General features: G+C 37.1%; 1 protein-coding gene across 2 annotated transcripts in view; it reads left to right on the forward strand.

Annotated features, from left to right (window-relative positions):
* The window catches only part of NPFR (Neuropeptide F receptor), a 71987-nt gene extending 54669 nt beyond the window's left edge, over nt 1-17318 (forward strand). For both annotated transcript variants that reach the window (XM_074106996.1, XM_074106997.1), the window contains exons 3-4: nt 2414-2647; nt 16394-17318. In XM_074106996.1, the coding sequence (XP_073963097.1) occupies nt 2414-2647; nt 16394-17074 (915 nt within the window). In that variant the 3' untranslated portion in view covers nt 17075-17318. The remainder of the gene's footprint in view (nt 1-2413; nt 2648-16393) is intronic.
* The last annotated feature ends 2773 nt before the right edge of the window (nt 17319-20091 follow it).

The following is a 20091-nucleotide window of genomic DNA, read 5'->3' on the forward strand; positions in this document are numbered from 1 at the left end:
CAACTTCAAATTTACATAATTCATTCTGAACTTTTAGCGTAACGTAGTAGGGACCGTCCCCATCACTGCTTACGATTTTATAAAAATGACAGTCACTGTCTTCCGAGTCCGAATCGTTTAAAAAGTACTGACCTTTCGATGACCGCTTAGATGCATTGTGATCCTTTTTACAAACCGCTTTTAAGTGTCCTTTTTCACCACACGAGTCACAAGTAAACTGTTTGTATCGACATCTGCCCTCCGCATGGCCGGTCCTGCCGCACCTCGCGCACGGAGGCCGCGGCGCGCTGCCGGCGGGCGGCGTGGCCGGCGGGCCCGCGCCGCGCCGCCGCGCCGCACCGAAGCGGTGCAAGCCGTCGTCGGGCGCCGCGCCGCCGGCCGCCAGCGCCGCGCCAGCCGGAGCGCTCGCCGTCGCCGCGTGCCGCTCAGCCGCCTCCAACGCCAGCGCCAGTTCCACGGCGCGCTTATAATCAATGTTCCTTTCGGCAAATAGCCGCGACCGCATCTCTTCACTGAGCAGTCCCGACACGAATTGGTCACGTAGATTGACCTCGAGATTCGTGCCAAAATTGCAGGTTTTCGCCAAATGCTTCAAAGTTTGAAGATATGAGCGTATGCTTTCTCCCTGCTGCTGCTTTCTCTGGCGATAAATGTGTCGTTCCGCTATCTCCGATCTCTCGGGTTCCAAGTGCTCCTTCACTAATTTTACTAATTCGTCGAAGTTTTTATCTTCTGGCTTCGCTGGTGCACATAGATCACACATAAGTTCATAACACTCCGCGCCTATTAACGTAACCAGCGAAGCCACGTGTAACTCCGCCTTGATTCCGTTTAACGCGATAAATTGTTTCACACGGCGCACGTATGCGTCCCAGTCGGACCCGATTCGGAAACATTCAACACTTCCGAGCGGCATTATAAGTAGGTTGACCCACAAATGCAATAAAGTCCGATTGTGATTATTAAATCAAAAATCCCGATCCCGTCGCCAGTTGTTGTGTACGAGCACAATGAAAAAAGTTAGCATACATAACAACAACAACCTGAATATACATTATATTTTGTAAGAAGCATATTGTCAAGTAGAAATAGGGCTTCAATCCAATTTTTTAAATTACCAACTTCTTTACAAGGAATCTCTACAGACCAGACCTTAGATTCTTACTCCAAGTTTTGTGAATGAAAATACTTCAGGGTTTTACTTTATTTAGTTTCATCGTTGACTCCGGCCTGAAGTGGATCTTGAACTCTTAGGTACCTGTAGTAATAAAATTTCTAAGATAAATTGTCTTTAAAAAGTTTGCCTCGCATAAGACTATATAAATAGTACTTAATAAGTTCTGGTAAAAAACTTTTAAAATACATGTTTTTGTGTTAAGTAACTGTACTTGCATTGTCGTCCAAACTACATCCGTACTAATGTTCAAGTCGATACCATTTATCGTTGTCTTCCGGAGATAATCATGACCGAATAACCAGAATTATTGTATTGTCAAATTGTCACCAAATTTCTGTCCAAAAAACATAGTAGTAAATTTTTAACCGAGGTTAGGTGAGTGAGATTTGTATTTTTTTTTAAATATTTGTTACCTCAGAACTTCGTCATTTATAAACCGATTTGTTTTTTTTTTGCGTTCGTCTAGGAATGTCTTCAATTAGGTCCCATACGCACCAAATCAGGATCTGATGCTTGGATCTTAAGGAAATCGAGGGAACTCTTCAAATGTTTTAGGGACACCTATAGTAAATTGGATATTTTTAGTAGTAGTAACAACGGGATGAATTTTAATTACTTTAACACAGTTGCTAAGCTTTGCTCCTCGTAATGAATATGGTAAAACGGGTAGTGAAACACTAGGAATAGGAATGAATATCTCTGCATCGGAAAACGCAATCTTTCGTAAAAGGTGACGAGCAGTTGATATTTAACTATTGTATCTTAGATTATTTACACAAAAAGCGTGAAAAAAAAAGTTATAACACAAAATTGAACCGACTACAAAAAACCATAAAAATAATTTTCTACCAGTCTAAAGTCCGTCGGTGCCTCAGCACGAGCTAGCAGGAGTGATTGAAACCCAATATAAAGTGCGTAGGTGAGGTAGGTAGATGACTATAGGTCTACTCCTTCTTCATAGTAGTAAATTTTGACACCACTATTTGCCTACATACTTATTTACGAACGTGCAAGTTAAAGAAAAGCTTGTTAAAATACTACTTGATAAATAAATTGAAATATCTATGTACAAGTAAATGGCGTTTACTAATTCCGCTGCCAGGTTTCCACTAGAGCTGCCCTGAGCGAGGATGTGTAAATGAAGCGTTTCATGCATGCATGAAAAACACATTCCTCGCCACTCATCCTCGCACATCTCTGTTTTCACGTAGCCTTAACATCCACCTTCTTTTCCAGGTAGTCAGGAAACCAGCGATGCGTACGGTCCGGAACATGTTCATAGTGAACCTCGCAGTCTCTGATGCCCTGCTCTGCTGCGTTGGGACTCCCCTGACCTTGATGGAACTCCTCACCAAACACTGGCCTCTGCCAGACTGGCCGAGCCTCTGCAAAGCTTGCGGGGCCATACAGGCCATTTCAATATTTGTGTCCACGATATCCATTACCGCTATTGCCTTGGATAGATATCAGGTATGTTTACTAAACTAGTTTTAGACCACATTTTATTTTATTAAATCAGGCGTTACCTTCTTTGCGGAGGTATCAATGAATTATAAACAATTACTTTGCTCATCTGCGACCTTACGATAGCTATGCAACAAATACGCAAACTCAACTATCATCGCCGCCACACTACGCTGGCGCGTTTTTAACTCAACCAGAGTTCACCGTGATACGTATTTTTATCTGTCTATTTTTGTTTTTTGTAATGTCACGTAAGTATAATGATTTCTTTCTTTCTTTTTTCTTGCTCTGACGCTCAGATCAAATAAAAAGTACTTTTTATTTGATCTGAGCTCTGACGATAGACTCTGGTTTAGTTCAAAAAGCATCAGCGTAGTGTGGTGGTGGTGATAATTGGGTTTGTGTGTGCTCTTATTTTAATGTAATAACTTAGGTATTATATAAGAACTAGCTTTTCAATGTAATATTATCTTTTCAGTTTTTTTTTTGTTTCGGGTATTTGCTTTTTTGGGTACAGACCCAATCACTGAAACCCTATCACTGTCGCATCACTCTTTAACTGTCTGTCACAGGGCTGTATCTTGAGAACCATAGACAACTGAAATTTAGACATCATGTATATTTTTATATGTAGTTGCTGTAGCAACTACTAACAACAAATTAAAAAAATAATTGAATTAAAAACTAATTAAGCACCATAAAATAAAATTAATTTTTGAAATTTTATTTACATAGTTTATGTTTTCCCTGAAAGCAATTTTTTGTTTGTTGATATGCAGTATATGTACCTCTATTATCGTTCCGAGTTTGTGGTTTGTATGATAAACCGTTACAGAGAACAATATAAGAACCATATTCAAGAACCATATTGTTTAGGTACGGCTGTAAATACTTTAAAAACCTAAACACGTATCTAGTCAGATTTTTTAGGGATATACGGAACGCTCGGTACAAGAGTACGATTTCCACTTAGCCACTTTTTTCTTTTTACACATCAATCAAAATGATTTAGAATTAAAATCAATATCGGTATTTTTTTTACTGTAATTGTGTAAATTCACGGAGAGACTGTGAAGTGTCAATATTTTTAACACAATACTACATCCCTTCTGCTCATGGCCACAGCCGCTATAAATCGTGATTTAGTTCCGAGTATAATAAACCCCCTTGAAAAAACCTATGGTTTTTGTATTGTATGTGCATGAAAGTTTACTTTCTAAGCTTCAATGCCTAAAAATATGAAAAACCATAGGTGCCCGTTTTTTTGCAAGGGGGTTTAGTATTCATTTTAGTAAAAATCGCGACTGTTTAAGGTTGCATTTTTTAATACTCTTCTGAATTCATAGTCATTTTTGCGTCGTTGAAACTTAAAATCAAAGATAAACACCGGTCTAAAACTTGATTCAGAGTAAGTAGCTCCAGTTAGCAAAACCAGTCTAAATGTGGTTCAAATGTTTACTCGTAAATCGGGATGTAGTTGAGAACGTAAATAGGATCCGTTCGGCTTTATTACTTTGACGTCAGGTCGATTTGCTAAAGTAAATAATGATTGAGCTATTTTGCACCACGTGCTTAGATGTCGATGCAGTCCTTCTACTATACCAATGACCACTGGATAACTTGGTGTTCTCACATTTTTTCAATCATTATAAATTTGTTTACTGGCATTTCTGAGTGACGATCGAAACATCATCATCATCCCAGCCTATATACGTCACACTGCTGGGCACAGGCCTCCTCTCAGAACAAGAGGGCTTAGGCCATAGTTCCCACGCGGGCCCAGTGCGGATTGGGAACTTCGCACGCACCATGTTTTCCTTCACCGCAAAGCTCGTGGTAAATTTCAAATGTAATTCCGCACATGAATTTAGAAAAACTCAGAGGTGCGAGCCGGGGTTTGAACCCACGACCCTCTGCTTGAGAGGCGATAGGTCAAACCACTAGGCCACCACGGCTTCCAATATATCGAAATATACTTAAACTGAATAGCTGGTTTTTTGAAACTCGTTTTTATAGTTTCTCATCGTCACCATCATCATCAGCCGGAAGACGTCTATTGCTGAACAAATACTTCCCCCTTGCCTACAACGCTTACGATGTCGTCAGTCTATCTAGCGGGAGGCCTACCAAGACCTTGTCTTTTTATGTTTCTTTTATCTGAAAAACTTCGTTAATTTAGAAAGCTTTATTTGTATTTATCTCAAAAGGTCCTCACCAGTGACCTAGTACCTAAATAATTCACTTCTTAGCGCACTTAAACAAAGCCTTAAACAGATTCACTTCAATCAATTCTCCAGTAAACACCGTACTTAAGGCTTAGGTGCCTGTCGTTATCCTAAATCGAGATTAACAACGTGCAAACTGCTTTAGGCTCGCGGAAGCCTAAAAAGAAGGTCCACTCGATGTTTCATTTTATTGACAGGAGACATTCTAGGCATAAGCCTAGGACGTGGAAATAAACTGTTAATAATTAGTTCTAACAGACATCAAGTTCTTTATTTAATTAAATAAGACTAAGAATATACATATTTAGGAAAAAATAACCATAAGTTAAACTTAACTATAATATGAAAACTAAATACCTTACTTAAAAAACTTAATACCAACTAAATTAAATCTAAAAATAGCCCCCGTGGCATGGTGCCCAAAAGGCTGGCAGTTTTCTCTCGTTTAATGGCGATGGCGATTCGTTGAGAGAGATATTATTATCTGGTTGAAATCCGAGGGGATATATTCTAAAGTACAAGAAACTACTAGCTTTGCCCGCTACTCAGTGTGCGTAAAGTTCGTAAGTAATTTCCCGGGATAAAAATTATCGTATGTATGTCGTTCCCCGGGACTCAAAGTATACCGTATCTCATCTAAATCGGTTCAGCGGTTTATACGTGATCAGGTAACAAACAAAAAAAAAAACTTTCGCATCCGCTTTCGTATTTATGTTATTTGGAATAGTAGTGGAAATAGTGGGATAGAAATAATACAAATATTTTCTTAGCTTCTAAACGAACTTGCCATCAATGCCCAAGGTAAGAAACATTATAAATGACAAGAAACATTTTTTTTTATATCATGGAACACTTGACACAGCTTGATACCAAATTACCAACTGACCTAGTCCCAAACTAAGCAAAGCTTGTACTAAAGATACTAGACAAACGGATAAACATACTTGTATAGATAAACACTTAATAAACATCCAAGACCCGAGAACGAACATTCGTATTATTCATACAAATATCTCCCAACTGGGAATCGAACCCGGGACCTCAAGCTTCGTAGTCAGTTTTTCTTACCACCTGGCTATCTGGTCGACAAAAAGAAACAATTGAACGTTCATATTACAAGAAGTACAAAAATAAAATTAGAATCAAAATTCAAAAATAATTTCTGATGAGAATGACAAACTAGTTTACGTTTACAAAAAAAAAATGTTGAACATTTCACAAATGGAGTTTCTGTAGTTTCCAGCTCTGGCTCAAAAGTCAGTCTTTCTACAAAATACCCAAATTCCCAGGCAGTTCGGATATTCGCAAGCGATTAGGAAGTTCGTAAAAAGTTTGTTCACTTTTAAATTGTTTTTGTTTGTCTTTTTTTTGCGAAAACGGCCGATTTGTATGTTTATTGCCGCTTAAAGATGTAAAAAAAGAAAATTACCTTTTAGGGTTGCGTACTTTACTTGGCCAAAACATTACCCTTACCGGACCACTTTTTTGTCAATCTTTCCCTTCGTCAGTTTGTACCAGTCAAGGTCTTTTTTCTAAAAAACACGTGAAAGTATTAAGCTGAAATGAATATAAAATACTTTATGTAAGTACTCGAATCTGTAACAACTTGGAGCAGTGAAAAACACAATAGTAAGTCAACGCAATCAGATAATAACTACATGGTATTAAACTAGGTGTTTCCATAGAAATTGCTGGGGAATCAAAACCTATAGAGTAATTCCAATTGTCCAAGAAACTAGTTCTTCAACTACAATTATTATTTATGCCATTGTAATTCATGCCATGTAAGACTGGTCAACTGTTGTTAGCATTCTCGTTCGGGTACTCTATGATTTCATTTTGAGGAAAAAAAAACAGATGGCCATACCTATTAAGTCTATTAACCCAGCCAATGGAACTAAGGCAGACTTGGCTTTATTGACGTAACTTTGGAATAGCTAACGGCCTACTAATTGTCCTATAGTACTTGATGACTAGGAAACAATCAGATTCCATGCTACAGGAATAATGTAGCTTTAGTAAAAGGTTTTTTAGAGTCGATTTTGTAGTTCTGGAAATTTTATTGAAACAACAATACATAAAAGCGGTCAATTTTTTTTTTGTAGAAATCGTCTGCACTATAATTGTAAAATAAAAACCCCTAATCTTACTTAAATATGTAAAGCAATCTGGTAGATTACTTACATGTACTATCAAAAAACTACCTACTTAAGCAGTATAGGTTTACAAAAAACTACAATATGACTCAGTCAAATGACACGCGTTTTGTTTTCAAACTTTACGTATTTTAATCGCTGTCCCAAAAACAGAGACCGGAAATATTAAAACGTTATTCAGACTTGCTATTTAAGGGATCCTCTGCAATTCGAACTATCTCCCAAAGGTATCCTTACAATAAACGCCTCAATTTCAATAGGACATTTCAACCCAACACAAATTATACCTTTATCAACCTTACGCTGTGCCAATAAGGATGAAAAACATTACACAGCGTCATAATATTTGACTAGAGATTCGAGATATTTGTAGATAATACATATTTTATTATCCCTCTTTACCTTTATCTGGTATTTACCTTTTGAATAATCCCTTATGTCGGCATCCTTGATTTGCTAAATGGATAATTCTTCTGAATTTACTGGGTCGTTACAAAGCATTTTGATCTCGCGTTATTTTTAGATATTGTTTGGATTAACCTTTTTGTTGGAAGTTTCGTGATATAGCTATGTTTAAAATGTTCGCATTAGCTGCTAGTAGCAAATTATGGTGCAGACATCTTAATACCTGCCTCAGTGGAGCATGCAGAAATAGCTGACACGTCCTATCGGACCTAGAAATAGAGTTGTATCAGATATATTATTATAAATTATGCACGCTTTTTTTGTGTCGGATATAGGTGCTGGTACCTGTACGTACGTAGATAAAATCTTTCGAAAAATTCTAATACTAAATGCGCAATATTTGTTAGTAAATTACTAGTATTTTTAAATGCACAGGCCTCCTCTCAAAATGAGAGGAGGCCTGTGCCCAGCAGTGGGACGTATATAGGCTGGGATGATGATGATGATGATGATGATTTTTAAATGCTGGTATATACTAGTACTTTTTAATGCGGCTTCGTAAAACAAACGACAATCAATGACGCTTAATTCCAGTAAGTATTTATAAAGAATAATGATGAGTGGATGAAAATAAAGGTATCTATTACAATAAAATAAAATTATATTGTAAAATTTAGGTTGAAGACTAAACACGTCTTTATTAGTTTTATTGCACAACTCAACAAGCTTGAAAGCGATATGTAAATATACATGAATTGGTCATTAGATAATTAGACATGACTTTGACCACTCTGGTTCAACCATATGGTATGTACCCTCTCAAATTAAGGTTTTACTTTGACTGCCTTGCAATGTTAGAGTACTAAATCCTCCAGCCTGCGTTAAATCGTATACTTAAGAGTAGACTATCACAGTTACGGTAACTTTTAGGCACGCATCTGTAACCAATAGCCACCAGATGCTTGCATCCAAATTTCAGTAGCCAAGTTTTTATCACCATTCACGTGAATAACATCTTATTTAGATATAGATCGATAACAATGTAGTAGATTGTACAACAAGAGTATAAAACGAGCCATTTTACCCGAGGCGTTTATATAGTTTATTATAGCTCGAGTTATACACACTGTTTTTCACTTCGATTGAAAGGAAATTAAATAGCAACAGTGAAAACAATTGTTCACTTACATTTTCATACATTACCTTATAATTATATTTTTTAAGTTTTATTGATTTATTTTTAGTTTCACATAAAATAAAAATTGTTAAAAAAAATATAAAGATTTTTTTTTTGTTTGTGACGTTGTTCGATTAAATACTCTTTTAAGTCGGCTTCTATTCGTGTATTTAGATAGATCTTGGTGTCCACCGTGGTATACCCTTAATCAAATATTATTTTTGTGTAGAATATCTTTAATAGTAATGCGGTTGCAAAATCCAAATTTTTGTAAAAGCCAAAAAGATTGTGGATTTGAAACCCGAAGCTCCTGTGACACACAGACAGACACACACACAGACACACATAGCGGTCAAACTTATAATAACCCTCTTTTTGCGTCGGGGGTTAAAAATCACGTATACGTGAATTTAATTATAGTAGTTTATGTGACTGTTACTTAAGACACTTTAAAATACGAGTGTGGGTTTATGAAACGACCCGAGCGGCGACGAAGCAATTTTGACTAAATAAATCTCGGAGAGATTTACCTATTAATCTGGCTAGAAGACTTAAGCCAGATCCATTTTTTACTTTGGAGTGGTTAAGAGACTTTACTTGTCGTTATATAACCTTACGACCTTGAGCCTTTACTGGAGGGTAGTAAACGATCTTTTCCATGCTCATTTCATTATTGTGGTACAAAAAACATCGCATCTACAAAGGTCATATTTTGTTGAAGATGTCGGTCTAGTCCTCCAATAAAATAACGTACGTTTAAGGTTATTCTTATACTTCGAAAAAAAGGAAAAAAAGTACTATTTCTAGTGCACACACACAGACGCAAAACACTCATAGCGGTCAAACTTATAGCACCCCTCTTTTTGCGTCGGGGGTTAAAAATAAAACACACACGGTACACATTTTTTGAAGTTCATTACCTAATGTTATACCAACGTACCGAAATCGAATAAAGATACGATAAAACTTGGTTAAGTGGTACCTGGATAAGTGAGAAACCTCCATAGCTGGAACTCATGGTGATCATTGATGTCCCGACACTTTATCACTGAATTACCTCTGTTAGTGGGATATAGCAAACCTTTATATCTGGGATTAGTTGAAAGTCAACAATTGACGACCAAAACAAATTTGATAAAATTTACATCCTTGAAAAACACCTCTGATAATTCCAAAAGACAAGCTAAAATGATACATTTTTTGATTGTCGCATCCTCTATGCATTTTTGTACTGTTTATAACTCATGTAACAATGCTGACAAAATACGTTATTTTATTTAATAATTGCACCTCTATAACTGAAATAACCCCTATTCACACCTCTATTAATGGAACCCTCCGTAAATGAGACAGATATTTATTTATACCTGGATATCTGAGACACTTGGTAAGAGAATACCTCTTTAAGTGAGATAAATTCGCAGGTCCCTTAGTGTCCCAGTTACCCAGGCTTATGATGAATAGTAGAACACTTTTACTTTTACTTATATTATCAACAAGGCAACTGTTATTTGTCATATAATGTGAATTCTCATATAAAAACAACATAAGGCTATTCTTACTGACATATTAGCCAAAAGTTATCTCAACTTCGAAATAATTGGCTAGTCCCAACATCAAAAACATAACCCTCCTTAGGGCAGTGAGGTAAAAAGGCATCTGGCACATCAGAGTAAATAAAGTGAACCTTTTGAAGTCGAATAATATCTACAAATACGTAGCGCAAGTCCGAAGAAAATGTTTCTCATTTGAACGCAAATATTTGCATAAACGTTTAAACGGAATTTATTGTACATTCGGATATATTAAAAGCTGTTCTGTAACTCATCATCATCATAATCATTTCAGCCATAGGACGTCCACTGTTTTACATAGGCCTCCCCCATAGACTTCCATTTGCCTCGGTTGAAAGCGGCCTGCATCCATCTGAACTCGCGACTTTAACCAGGTCATCCGTCCATCTCGTTGGTGGACGTCCTACGCTGCGCTTCTGTAACTAGAAAATAACAATTAGACGTCGTTGTGGAGATAAGAAGGATTCGATTAATGTTGGCGAAAATAATGAACTGCACAATTTTTTTGTTTTATACTTTGGCATTCTAACTAAGCGCTTACAGTTTCAAAACTAAGACGCGGACGGACGAACGGACATGGCTAAACTGTAAGGGATCCATGTAGGTTTACAAAAACTTTAAAAGGAACCCCTAAAGATAATAGTACAATACTGTAGTAGGGAAGTAGGGAACCCCGCGTTCCGATCGAGGCTTGTATAGTGCTTTTCTCAAACATGACATGAAATAAAATAAAAAATAAAAACAAGAAATGAAGCTGGCGGGACGCAAGTGTCGTCGCCGTGTTGTGTGGCTGCTGGCGCGGCGGCTGCAGACGGTGGTGCTGGCGGCGGACGCGCGCCGTGCCGCAGCTCGCGTTCAAACAAAAGACGGTCGCATTGCCGGCCGAGGGCGGGAAATTTGTATGAAATCTCTCTGCAGCTTCTATGGGTGTGTAGATAAAAAAACAGGGTCGGTATTTCCATGTCGGTATTGTCCGAGCCGGTAAAGAGTGTAACCTGTCAAAACGATCGAGTCAAAGACACATAAATTCTTTATTAATGTTTTTTATTCTGGACTATGGAACAACCCGTAACCGACCGGACTGTCGTAATTTGGTGGTAAAGAAAACTCTTTCGTTTTTTATTTTTCTGTTAATTAGAAAGGTTATTCCTATCGATAAAAAAAGTTTCAAGCGTTTTTAAAAATATTATCCATTCCCCGTTCCACGCGGACGAAGCCACGGGCAAAAGCTAGTAATCAATAAATTTTAGTCAATAGCCTACTTTTACTATTTTGAACTCTACTGCATTTACTGACCAGCAAATATGTAAACAAAAACCACTCAGATAAGATAACAAAAGCAAAAGAATTCATTGAAACAACAGAATGTCACCCCATCATCCTGCGATAGCTCACTGAAGGACGACGACAAAAATACAAAAATACACTTAAGTTGGCTCCACATGTTGGCCCAACGCTGGCCCAATGCTGCTCGAAGGTATTAGCATTGGTACAAACGTTGGCGCAAGCGTTGGCGTTGGTTTTACTTAGTATGCGAATAAGCCCAATCATGTTAGACGCGAACATGCAGGTTCAATGTTGGCTTATCGTTCGAGCTCTTCTTGACAAAAAAACCGCGGATTGGTTTGAAACAGATCGAGCATACGTTGTCTATTATACGCGAAAGACCCGTGTACAATACCCGTGTAATATTTATTTTTAAACTAGCTCTTGCCCGCGGCTTCGCCTGCGTGGATTCGGTTATTCGGTTATTATTATTCCCTCGGGAACTGTGCATTTTTCCGGGATAAAAAGTAGCCCGTGTCACTCTGTGGTCCATAAACTATCTCTTTGACAAAAATCACGTCGATCCGTTGCTCCGTTTCAACGTGAAAGACGGACAAACATACAAACACACACACTATCGCATTTATAATATTAGTATGGATAGCTTCAGATTCTTCTACTCGTACTAATTGGTTCATATTGGTCCATATGGTCCATATTTCTGTTAATAGCTTACTATTGTGTAATGCACTCTGAATCATACCTAATTGCTTCCGCCAACGGTATAGGATGTGGGTTGCAAGTGGATGAAGAATACGGTTACGAGCGTCGAGGCTTTAGAAAGAAAGAAAAACGTTTTACTAAGGTACAGTCCCAAAAGTACCTACCACAACCAAACAGAAGAAAACAAGAACAATACAACCAATACATGATTGGTTTTTTGGATTATTTTTGTATTTTTTATTTCAACTCCAAATTTGTTACTTTTACGGGTATCCCGTGAAACCATATTGAAAATACAAACTGAGACATGGATGCACAGAAAAACCAGAAAAAGAGACCAGCACTGGAAATTGAACCCAGGTCCTCAGCAATCCGTGCTGCGTGCTATAACCCCTACACCACTGCTGGACAGGAAACTAGACACGAATCTGCATCGTATTGGTGGTGACACTAATTGTCACCGAAAAAGGCTTTCCACCTTAATTATGTGCTAGGATGTGTTGTGAGGGATGTGTTTTTCATCAACCAATAGAAACGCTTCATTTATGTACCATCCTTTCACAGCACATCTCTGGTGGAAATAACTGAGCGGAGCGAGGCGAAGTAGGTAAATAAATCGTTGATAATTATTAATAACCTAACCAACAAAAAGTTTGAAAACCCACGACTTTGTCACTTCCAAGTTCAATATCTGAAAAACGGTTTTTTGACTGGATGGCAAACGAGCAAGTGGGTGGGTGCGGATGAACCGATTTTGATAAACCATGTCTAAGAACCATTGCTAAAAAAACAGTTTTCAAATAAAAAAACGCATTCAAATCGGTCCACTCGTTTAAGAACTATGGTGCCACAGACAGGCACACAGACACATACAGCGGTCAAACTTCTAACACCCCTCTTTTTGTGTCGGGGGTTGATAAAAAACATATTCCTCGCAACACATCCTCGCACATCTCTGGTGGAAACGCTGTTTTAGACAATGCGGCCACAGTATTCACAAGGTTGACCGGCGTTAGTCCAACCAAGAGAGCAAAAAAAATCAAAAATTCAATCGAGGCACTACAGTAACACAGTACAAATAAAATCAATATGTGTAACAGTAACTGTTACACCATATTGATTTTGTACTCGTATGGACTCTATATCAGTTTATCATTGAAGAGTTTAGTGTAATGAACCAAATACCTACACACTAGAGATACGGCCACTTAATAAAGTGATAGCCTGCCGCCTATAAAACATTAAATGGCTAATATTCGTGACATTCTGTGGAATACTACTGAAATGAACAAAGTTTGGCATCACAAGATTAATGTGAACGTCGAGAGATAGGTTTCTGGTTAAAGGAGTATGCAAATTAATATCAATTTCATAATCAATATACGAGAATATTCGATGCCGTATCATATTCAGAAAAAGCTCGTATCTTGCGAGTTTCAATAGAATGTTTCGAAAGGAAATTGACGTTTATAAAGATAAATTGAGGATTAAGTATGTAATTTAAAATTAGTTTATATCAGATTATTACTGATTATAGTACAACTTTAGTCTTTAATTGAATTAAACAGGCTTTAACAAGAATAACACACGTATTAGCGTGCTTCTAATAAATTATTAAAACGGAATTACTTCATAGATTTGTGACAGCACCTAATATGTACATACGACTGAACTATGATCTTGTTAAACAACGCAATTGGCCATTTATTTCAAAGCTTCAATTTTTTTATAGTTGTCTAGCTGTTACCCGCGACTCCGTCCGCGTAGTACTCGGTTATCGCTATCCCGCGGGAACTATGCAATTTTCCGGGATAAAAACTACCTTATATAAAATATATTGACCCGGATAACTCACGTCTTAAATCGAGTTTAGCTCGATATGTGCGCGTGTTGCAGCAGCCGCTGAGTCGCGTTGCTCCGAAGACGAAGGGCTACGGATTAGTCCGAAACGTGTCGAGCTAAACGCGATTTAAGACGTGAGTTATCCGGGTCAATATATTTAATATGAATGAGTCTCACGGTAGTTTCATGTTCAAAATAAAAACTACCTTATGTCTTTCCCCGGGACCCAAACTATTTGTATACCTACCGAATTTCATCTATATCGGTTCAGCGGTTTAGACGAGATGAAGTAACAAGCACACAAACAAACAGACTTACAAACTTTCGCATTTATAATATTAGTGGGATTAATCTGGTTTTCCGGGTGATTCTTTTTTTTTTGATGAAGCTAGTTAACCCCCGACGCAAAAGGGGTGTTATAAGTTTGACCGCTATGCGTGTCTGTGTGTCTGTGTCTGTCTGTCTGTGGCACCGTAGCTATTAAACGGGTGAACCAATTAAAATGCAGTTTTTTAAATTGAAAGCAGGTTTTCTAGCGATGGTTCTTAGACATGTTTTATCAAAATCGGTTCAGCCGTTTTGGAGATATTGAACTTTTTTTATTATTTGATGTTAGTATGGTGTCAGTATGTTTTCATTCATTAACAATTAATTTTATTCACGAGCTCCCTATATTTTGACGCAGATGCCCATTGCATGTAACTGAGTTCAGTTTCTAATATAAAGTTAAATGGTCAAACTATTTCATTTGTAAAACAAACAGTATTTTTAGGAATAACGCTCGGTTCTATACTACAGTGGGGACCTCACGTCACAGCAATCGCGGGTAGATTGAGTGAAGCTCTGCTGCTTTTGCAGTTTGGAAAATACGGCAGCTCTGCTAACCGTGTGGCGATGGCACGGTTGGTGTATTTTGGTTACTTTAACAGCATTATTTCGTACGACCTTATTTTATGGGGATCTGTGCAGACATTTGAGTCAATTTTTATCTTACAAAAGAGAGCAATTAGAGCAATTTATGATTTGAAGGCGCGTGAATCTTTAAGATCTTTTTTAAGGAAACAGGTATCCTAACCCTGCCGTCGCTTTCTTTTTGAAATAATCATGTATGTTAGGAAGAACATATGTGGTTTTCCCACTAACGTCGATAAGCTAAAGACTACTAGAAACACAGAGAAGCTTAAAGTTCCATCTTACAGACTGGTTAAAACCAAAAAGTTGTTTCTAGGAAATTGCATACGTTTTTATAATAAAATTCCAAAAAAATATTACAAATTAAACGGATACCTACAAAATTCAGATCTATTGTCAAGAAGACATTAATATCTAAGGCGAATAATAAAGTTGATGATTATATCATGGACAGGGATATTTGGAAATAATTCCGATCTGCATTAGCGATCTCTTCAAATAGCAAACCTACTGTGAAAAAAAAAAAAGTTGTGTTAAATACTTGTGATGTATAGATATCATTTAATAATATTGTAAATCTGTTTAAAAAAAATATACCTCGTTGAGTTTCTTGCCGGATTCTTCTCAACAGAGGTTTTTCCGAACCGGTGGTAGATTTTTTTGACATTCATAAGTGTTTGTTATAGCCTAAATTGAATAAAGATATTTTGACTTTGACTTTGACTTTGAGTCTACATATTGGGAGCTAATCCCGTAACAAATACATCTTACATACTTAAATAGTGAATTATAAAACACTATTATCAATTATCACATAAGCGTTTGGTACAATTATATAACGAAGAAGAATAATCAAGTTATTATAGTAAAATCATTCTTTTTAATTGTTTTTTTTATGATGCGGAATATTTCAACATTACGCCTTCCTTATTTCAGACTTTTTCATATTTATTCGACTTTAACTTTACGTAGATTTACTAGCTTTTGCCCGCGGTTTCGCCCGTATGGAATTTGGTTATCGTGCCTATCATTCTCGCAAAGGGCCTGCAACGTACCTGTGATACTCCTTGTGTTGACAGGTGTCCACGGGCGGCAGTGATTGCTTTCCATCAGGTGACCCGCATGCATTTTCCCCCTTTTACATGAAAAAACCGTTATAAAAAGCAGCCTATATCACTCTCTAGCCCATAAACTACCTGTATGCCAAAACTCACGACAATCCAACAAACACACACATTTTTGCATATATTTATAATATTAAGTATGGATTGAAGCACAAACAGTGCCTCACGTGTACCAGATTTGATAAGACTAGTATTAAATAAATGATTGATACAATACATACAACTATACTCATTTTTCTTGCTTTGTGGATAAGTTTAGTTTATTAAAATGGTACCTACCTATTATGACCATTCAGTTGTTCGTCCAACTTGAAACTAAACTAATACTTTATTTCTCTTTGTCCCCAGCTGATCGTATATCCCACGAGACGCGGCCTCCAGACCATGGGCGCTCTCATCACTATGTTCTTCATCTGGGCAACTGCTTTCACCCTGGCATCTCCTCTCTACATCTTCAGAAACCTAAAAACTCACAATATCGGCCTTATAGGCATGGACTCTCTCAGTTTTTGCATCGAAGACTGGCCTATCTACAACGGACGAGCCGTCTACTCCATGTTAAGTTTAATATTCCAATACTTAGTTCCAGTTCTAGTCGTAGTTATAGCGCATATTCAAATTCATAGGAGGTTAAGAGGACGACGACGGATGACGCGTAAGACGCCAGCCATTTTAATAGCAATAGCAGTAACCTACGTTATAAGCTGGTTACCACTGAACGTATTTAATTTAGTAGCTGATTTTGCTCCTGAACCAATGCTGGAAGAAAAAAGTATGATAATAACGTACGCTATTTGTCATATGTTTGGAATGTCCAGCGCTGTCTCCAATCCTTTGTTGTATGGATGGCTGAACGATAACTTTAGAAAAGAGTTCGAGGAGATTCTCTGCTGCTGTCGAAAGAAGGGACAGTTGAAAGGTCAGAGAAACAAAGCCAGGAAGATGGATACTGAATTAACCGCGCTCGCGCAGCTCGAGCAAACTGTCACGACCAATACGAAGACGTCGCATTGCTCTCAGATTTTCTGACTAAAAAATTGCTGCAAATAGCATGAGCATAGCAGCATTGAAATGCAAAGCATTTGAGATGCCCGTGGTGTCAATTCAAAATGACTGTTCTATTATTAAGGTGTAAAAAGTTCCTTTCAATGTTCTGTTCCGTGTCTACTGTTAAGTTTTAATTGTAATCTATGTGAATATTAATTAATTTAATAAATTTGTAAATATGTAAATGTATTGCTGTACTTCACGTTTTTTTGAGCCCAAAACGTGGAGTACTAATGAATTATAATATTCTTAGTTGTAATTTTTTGTAAAGAAATTAAATATTACATCGAGTTGGGTGTTTGATTTAAAATAACAACACGGTGTGCCAAATACGATAACCAAATAACTTCAAAGGCCACGAGGAAGAAATAACTCCAACTTTGTTCAAGTTGTTCTGTGTTGTTCTTCCAAAATCATGGTAACCTAGTGGTTGAAGCTGGGGATCATGCGTTTCTTCTGCGTCATTTTTGACTCTTTTTGAATTCATAATGCGACATTATGTTAAATTCACCACTAGCTTTACGGTGAAGCATCGCGAGGTAACCTGGAGACACCTGTGAAGATATTTAAGAATTTATGTGAAGTTCCCAATTCGCACTGACCCCCTTGGGAACTAGAGCCCACGCTCTTTCATTCTGAAAGCCTGTGTTCTATTGTTGAACGTATAGTATGGTAAGTCGTACATGTTGTTGAAATTGGTTTCATGAATATTAATTTCAGTCCTAGTATCACAAACATTTATTTGCAGAGATATAGCCGCAGGCGTTTTTCATTAACGCTCTTTTAATCGAGAGTTAGGCTTTAATTAGGTTAGGTTAGCGTTTAACAGCTTTTACCTTTAACTTAACAAGATAAACAATTTCGATGTAGGGGAGGTAGGGGAGCATTGGGCAGTCGGGAGGTTCGGGCACCACCTTGTAAGTCGGGTCGTATGGAAGCTACTTAATTTCGTATACTGTGGTAGGCTAGCTTAGTAACTGGCAACACCGCTCAGGCTAATGTCATCTGCCATTTTGATTAGTTGTCAGTGTCACATGCCGTCGACCGTTTCGTGCATGAAAAAGTTAATATTTTGACGTGATTTCGAAAGAAATAACAACGTGATCTGCGAAAAGACGTAAGTTTCTGTATTGCCATCTAGTTATGTGTTTGCGAAAGCTAATATTAAAGTATAAATTAAGGTAAAACATTAAACTACAAAAAACATATTTGAATTTATTTGTGAAATGAGGGGGTGGGGAGCATTGAGCACTAATTTTAAAGGGAGGTTTGGGCATGCCCAATGCTCCCGCCACTATTGTTTGTTTCGGCAATCGGTATTAAATGTAGGTTCTGTTAAAATAAAATTATTTGGACGGGTTTTAATTGCGTATAAATATTTAATTTGAATACTAAATAGCTACTTTTGATGTTTGTTTGCTACTTTTTATTATATTATTTTTTCTAAAAAAGTGCCGTTTTAATTTAAAAAAAAAAAGAATAAGCGACGCAAAATACCTAAAGATATAATCTTACGTGCCATAGAAGAAATTTCAAAGGGAGCAAAAATTAAAGCGACTTTAAATAAATACGACATACCTAGATCAAATCTCCAAAGATATTTAAAACAAGGCACTGTTAAAGATGTTTCTTCTAAAATCATATCTAGCCAAATATCCACCAAAGATGAAGAAGTAAAACTGTCAGAGTATCTCACAATCACAACATCTTCTAAATTGAATTATGGACTGTCAAAAGTGTAAACGCGTCAGTTGGCTTATGACTATGCATGTGCAATAAAGAAAAAAATGCGTATGAGTAAGATACGTATACATTTATGTATCCAGAGATCGAATATATATCAAGTGTAAGTGTCCCATTGAAAGTCATCAAAACCAAATTGCCAAACCCAACAATATGGGTCAAGCGTGGCATCTCTAAGTATACTTTTGATAAGCCCATCTGGGTTATACCGAATATTAGATAAATTTTATTACTGAAGTAAGATATACTGAGTATTGAGTGCTAAATCTTTAGTATTTGAGTACTTATAGTTTAAAACAGTTGATTGTTTGTCGATTTTATTGCAAGTTTTTATAGTTACATTGTTTAATATTCAAGTAATTTACCATTAAGTGGCGTATTTAATACAGTGCCCAAACCTCCCATTGAGGTGCCCAAACCACCCGACCATTGGGAGGTTTGGGCACTTTTGACAGTGTTTAGAAAAACTATTGCAATTTTGAAACTGATTACATAATTGTTTACGTTCTTCGTGATAATTGAAGCCAAATATATGTACTACTAATATAAGAAGTAAAAAGTTGATTTTGTTAAACAATAGCATTTTTATTACGACTTATGTAAAAAAGTGCCCAATGCTCCCCTATCTCCCCTATGATGTAAATCTTGGTGGGTTCTGTCGTAAATGAACTTTTAAAATGATGAGACTTGAACTTTGCGGGGGTCCATAATTTATAAAAATGGACTACTTATTAGCAGTTACTTTGCTCACCTACGACCTAACGATAGCTACGTCTAAGAAAGAAATATTTTTTTAATACTTGCACGCAAATTTTAATCTCTCTAGAGGTAGACGTTTGATTCGTTAAAGATTACAAGAAGCCTTCGGCTGCGGTACCTAAGCACAAAATTGATCGTCGTGGAGGTCCTTGGGGAAAACCTATAAGTAAATTAGAAATAGTCGTTGATAAAGATTAAAATCGAGTTGCATAACGTAGCTTCGGATGTCAATTATGTACATCTATAACTTAAATGTACGTATCGTAAATAATTAGTAGTGTAGACGACGCATGTACAAAGTTTAAATTTAATAAAGAGTTTGTATACCAACGCTGTCTAGCATTTGGCCACTAATAAAATTGGAAAGCAAGCAGCGCGGAAAGAAAACAAAAGAATAACGAGAGTCCTGTCACAGTCCTTGTCCGCGCTGCGTGTTTAATTTTGCATTATTATTAAAAATTGTTTTATTTTACTAACTTACACTCCAAAGATCAATA

Source organism: Choristoneura fumiferana, chromosome 25 (genome assembly GCF_025370935.1).
Source record: "Choristoneura fumiferana chromosome 25, NRCan_CFum_1, whole genome shotgun sequence".
Classification (NCBI taxonomy): domain Eukaryota; kingdom Metazoa; phylum Arthropoda; class Insecta; order Lepidoptera; family Tortricidae; genus Choristoneura; species Choristoneura fumiferana.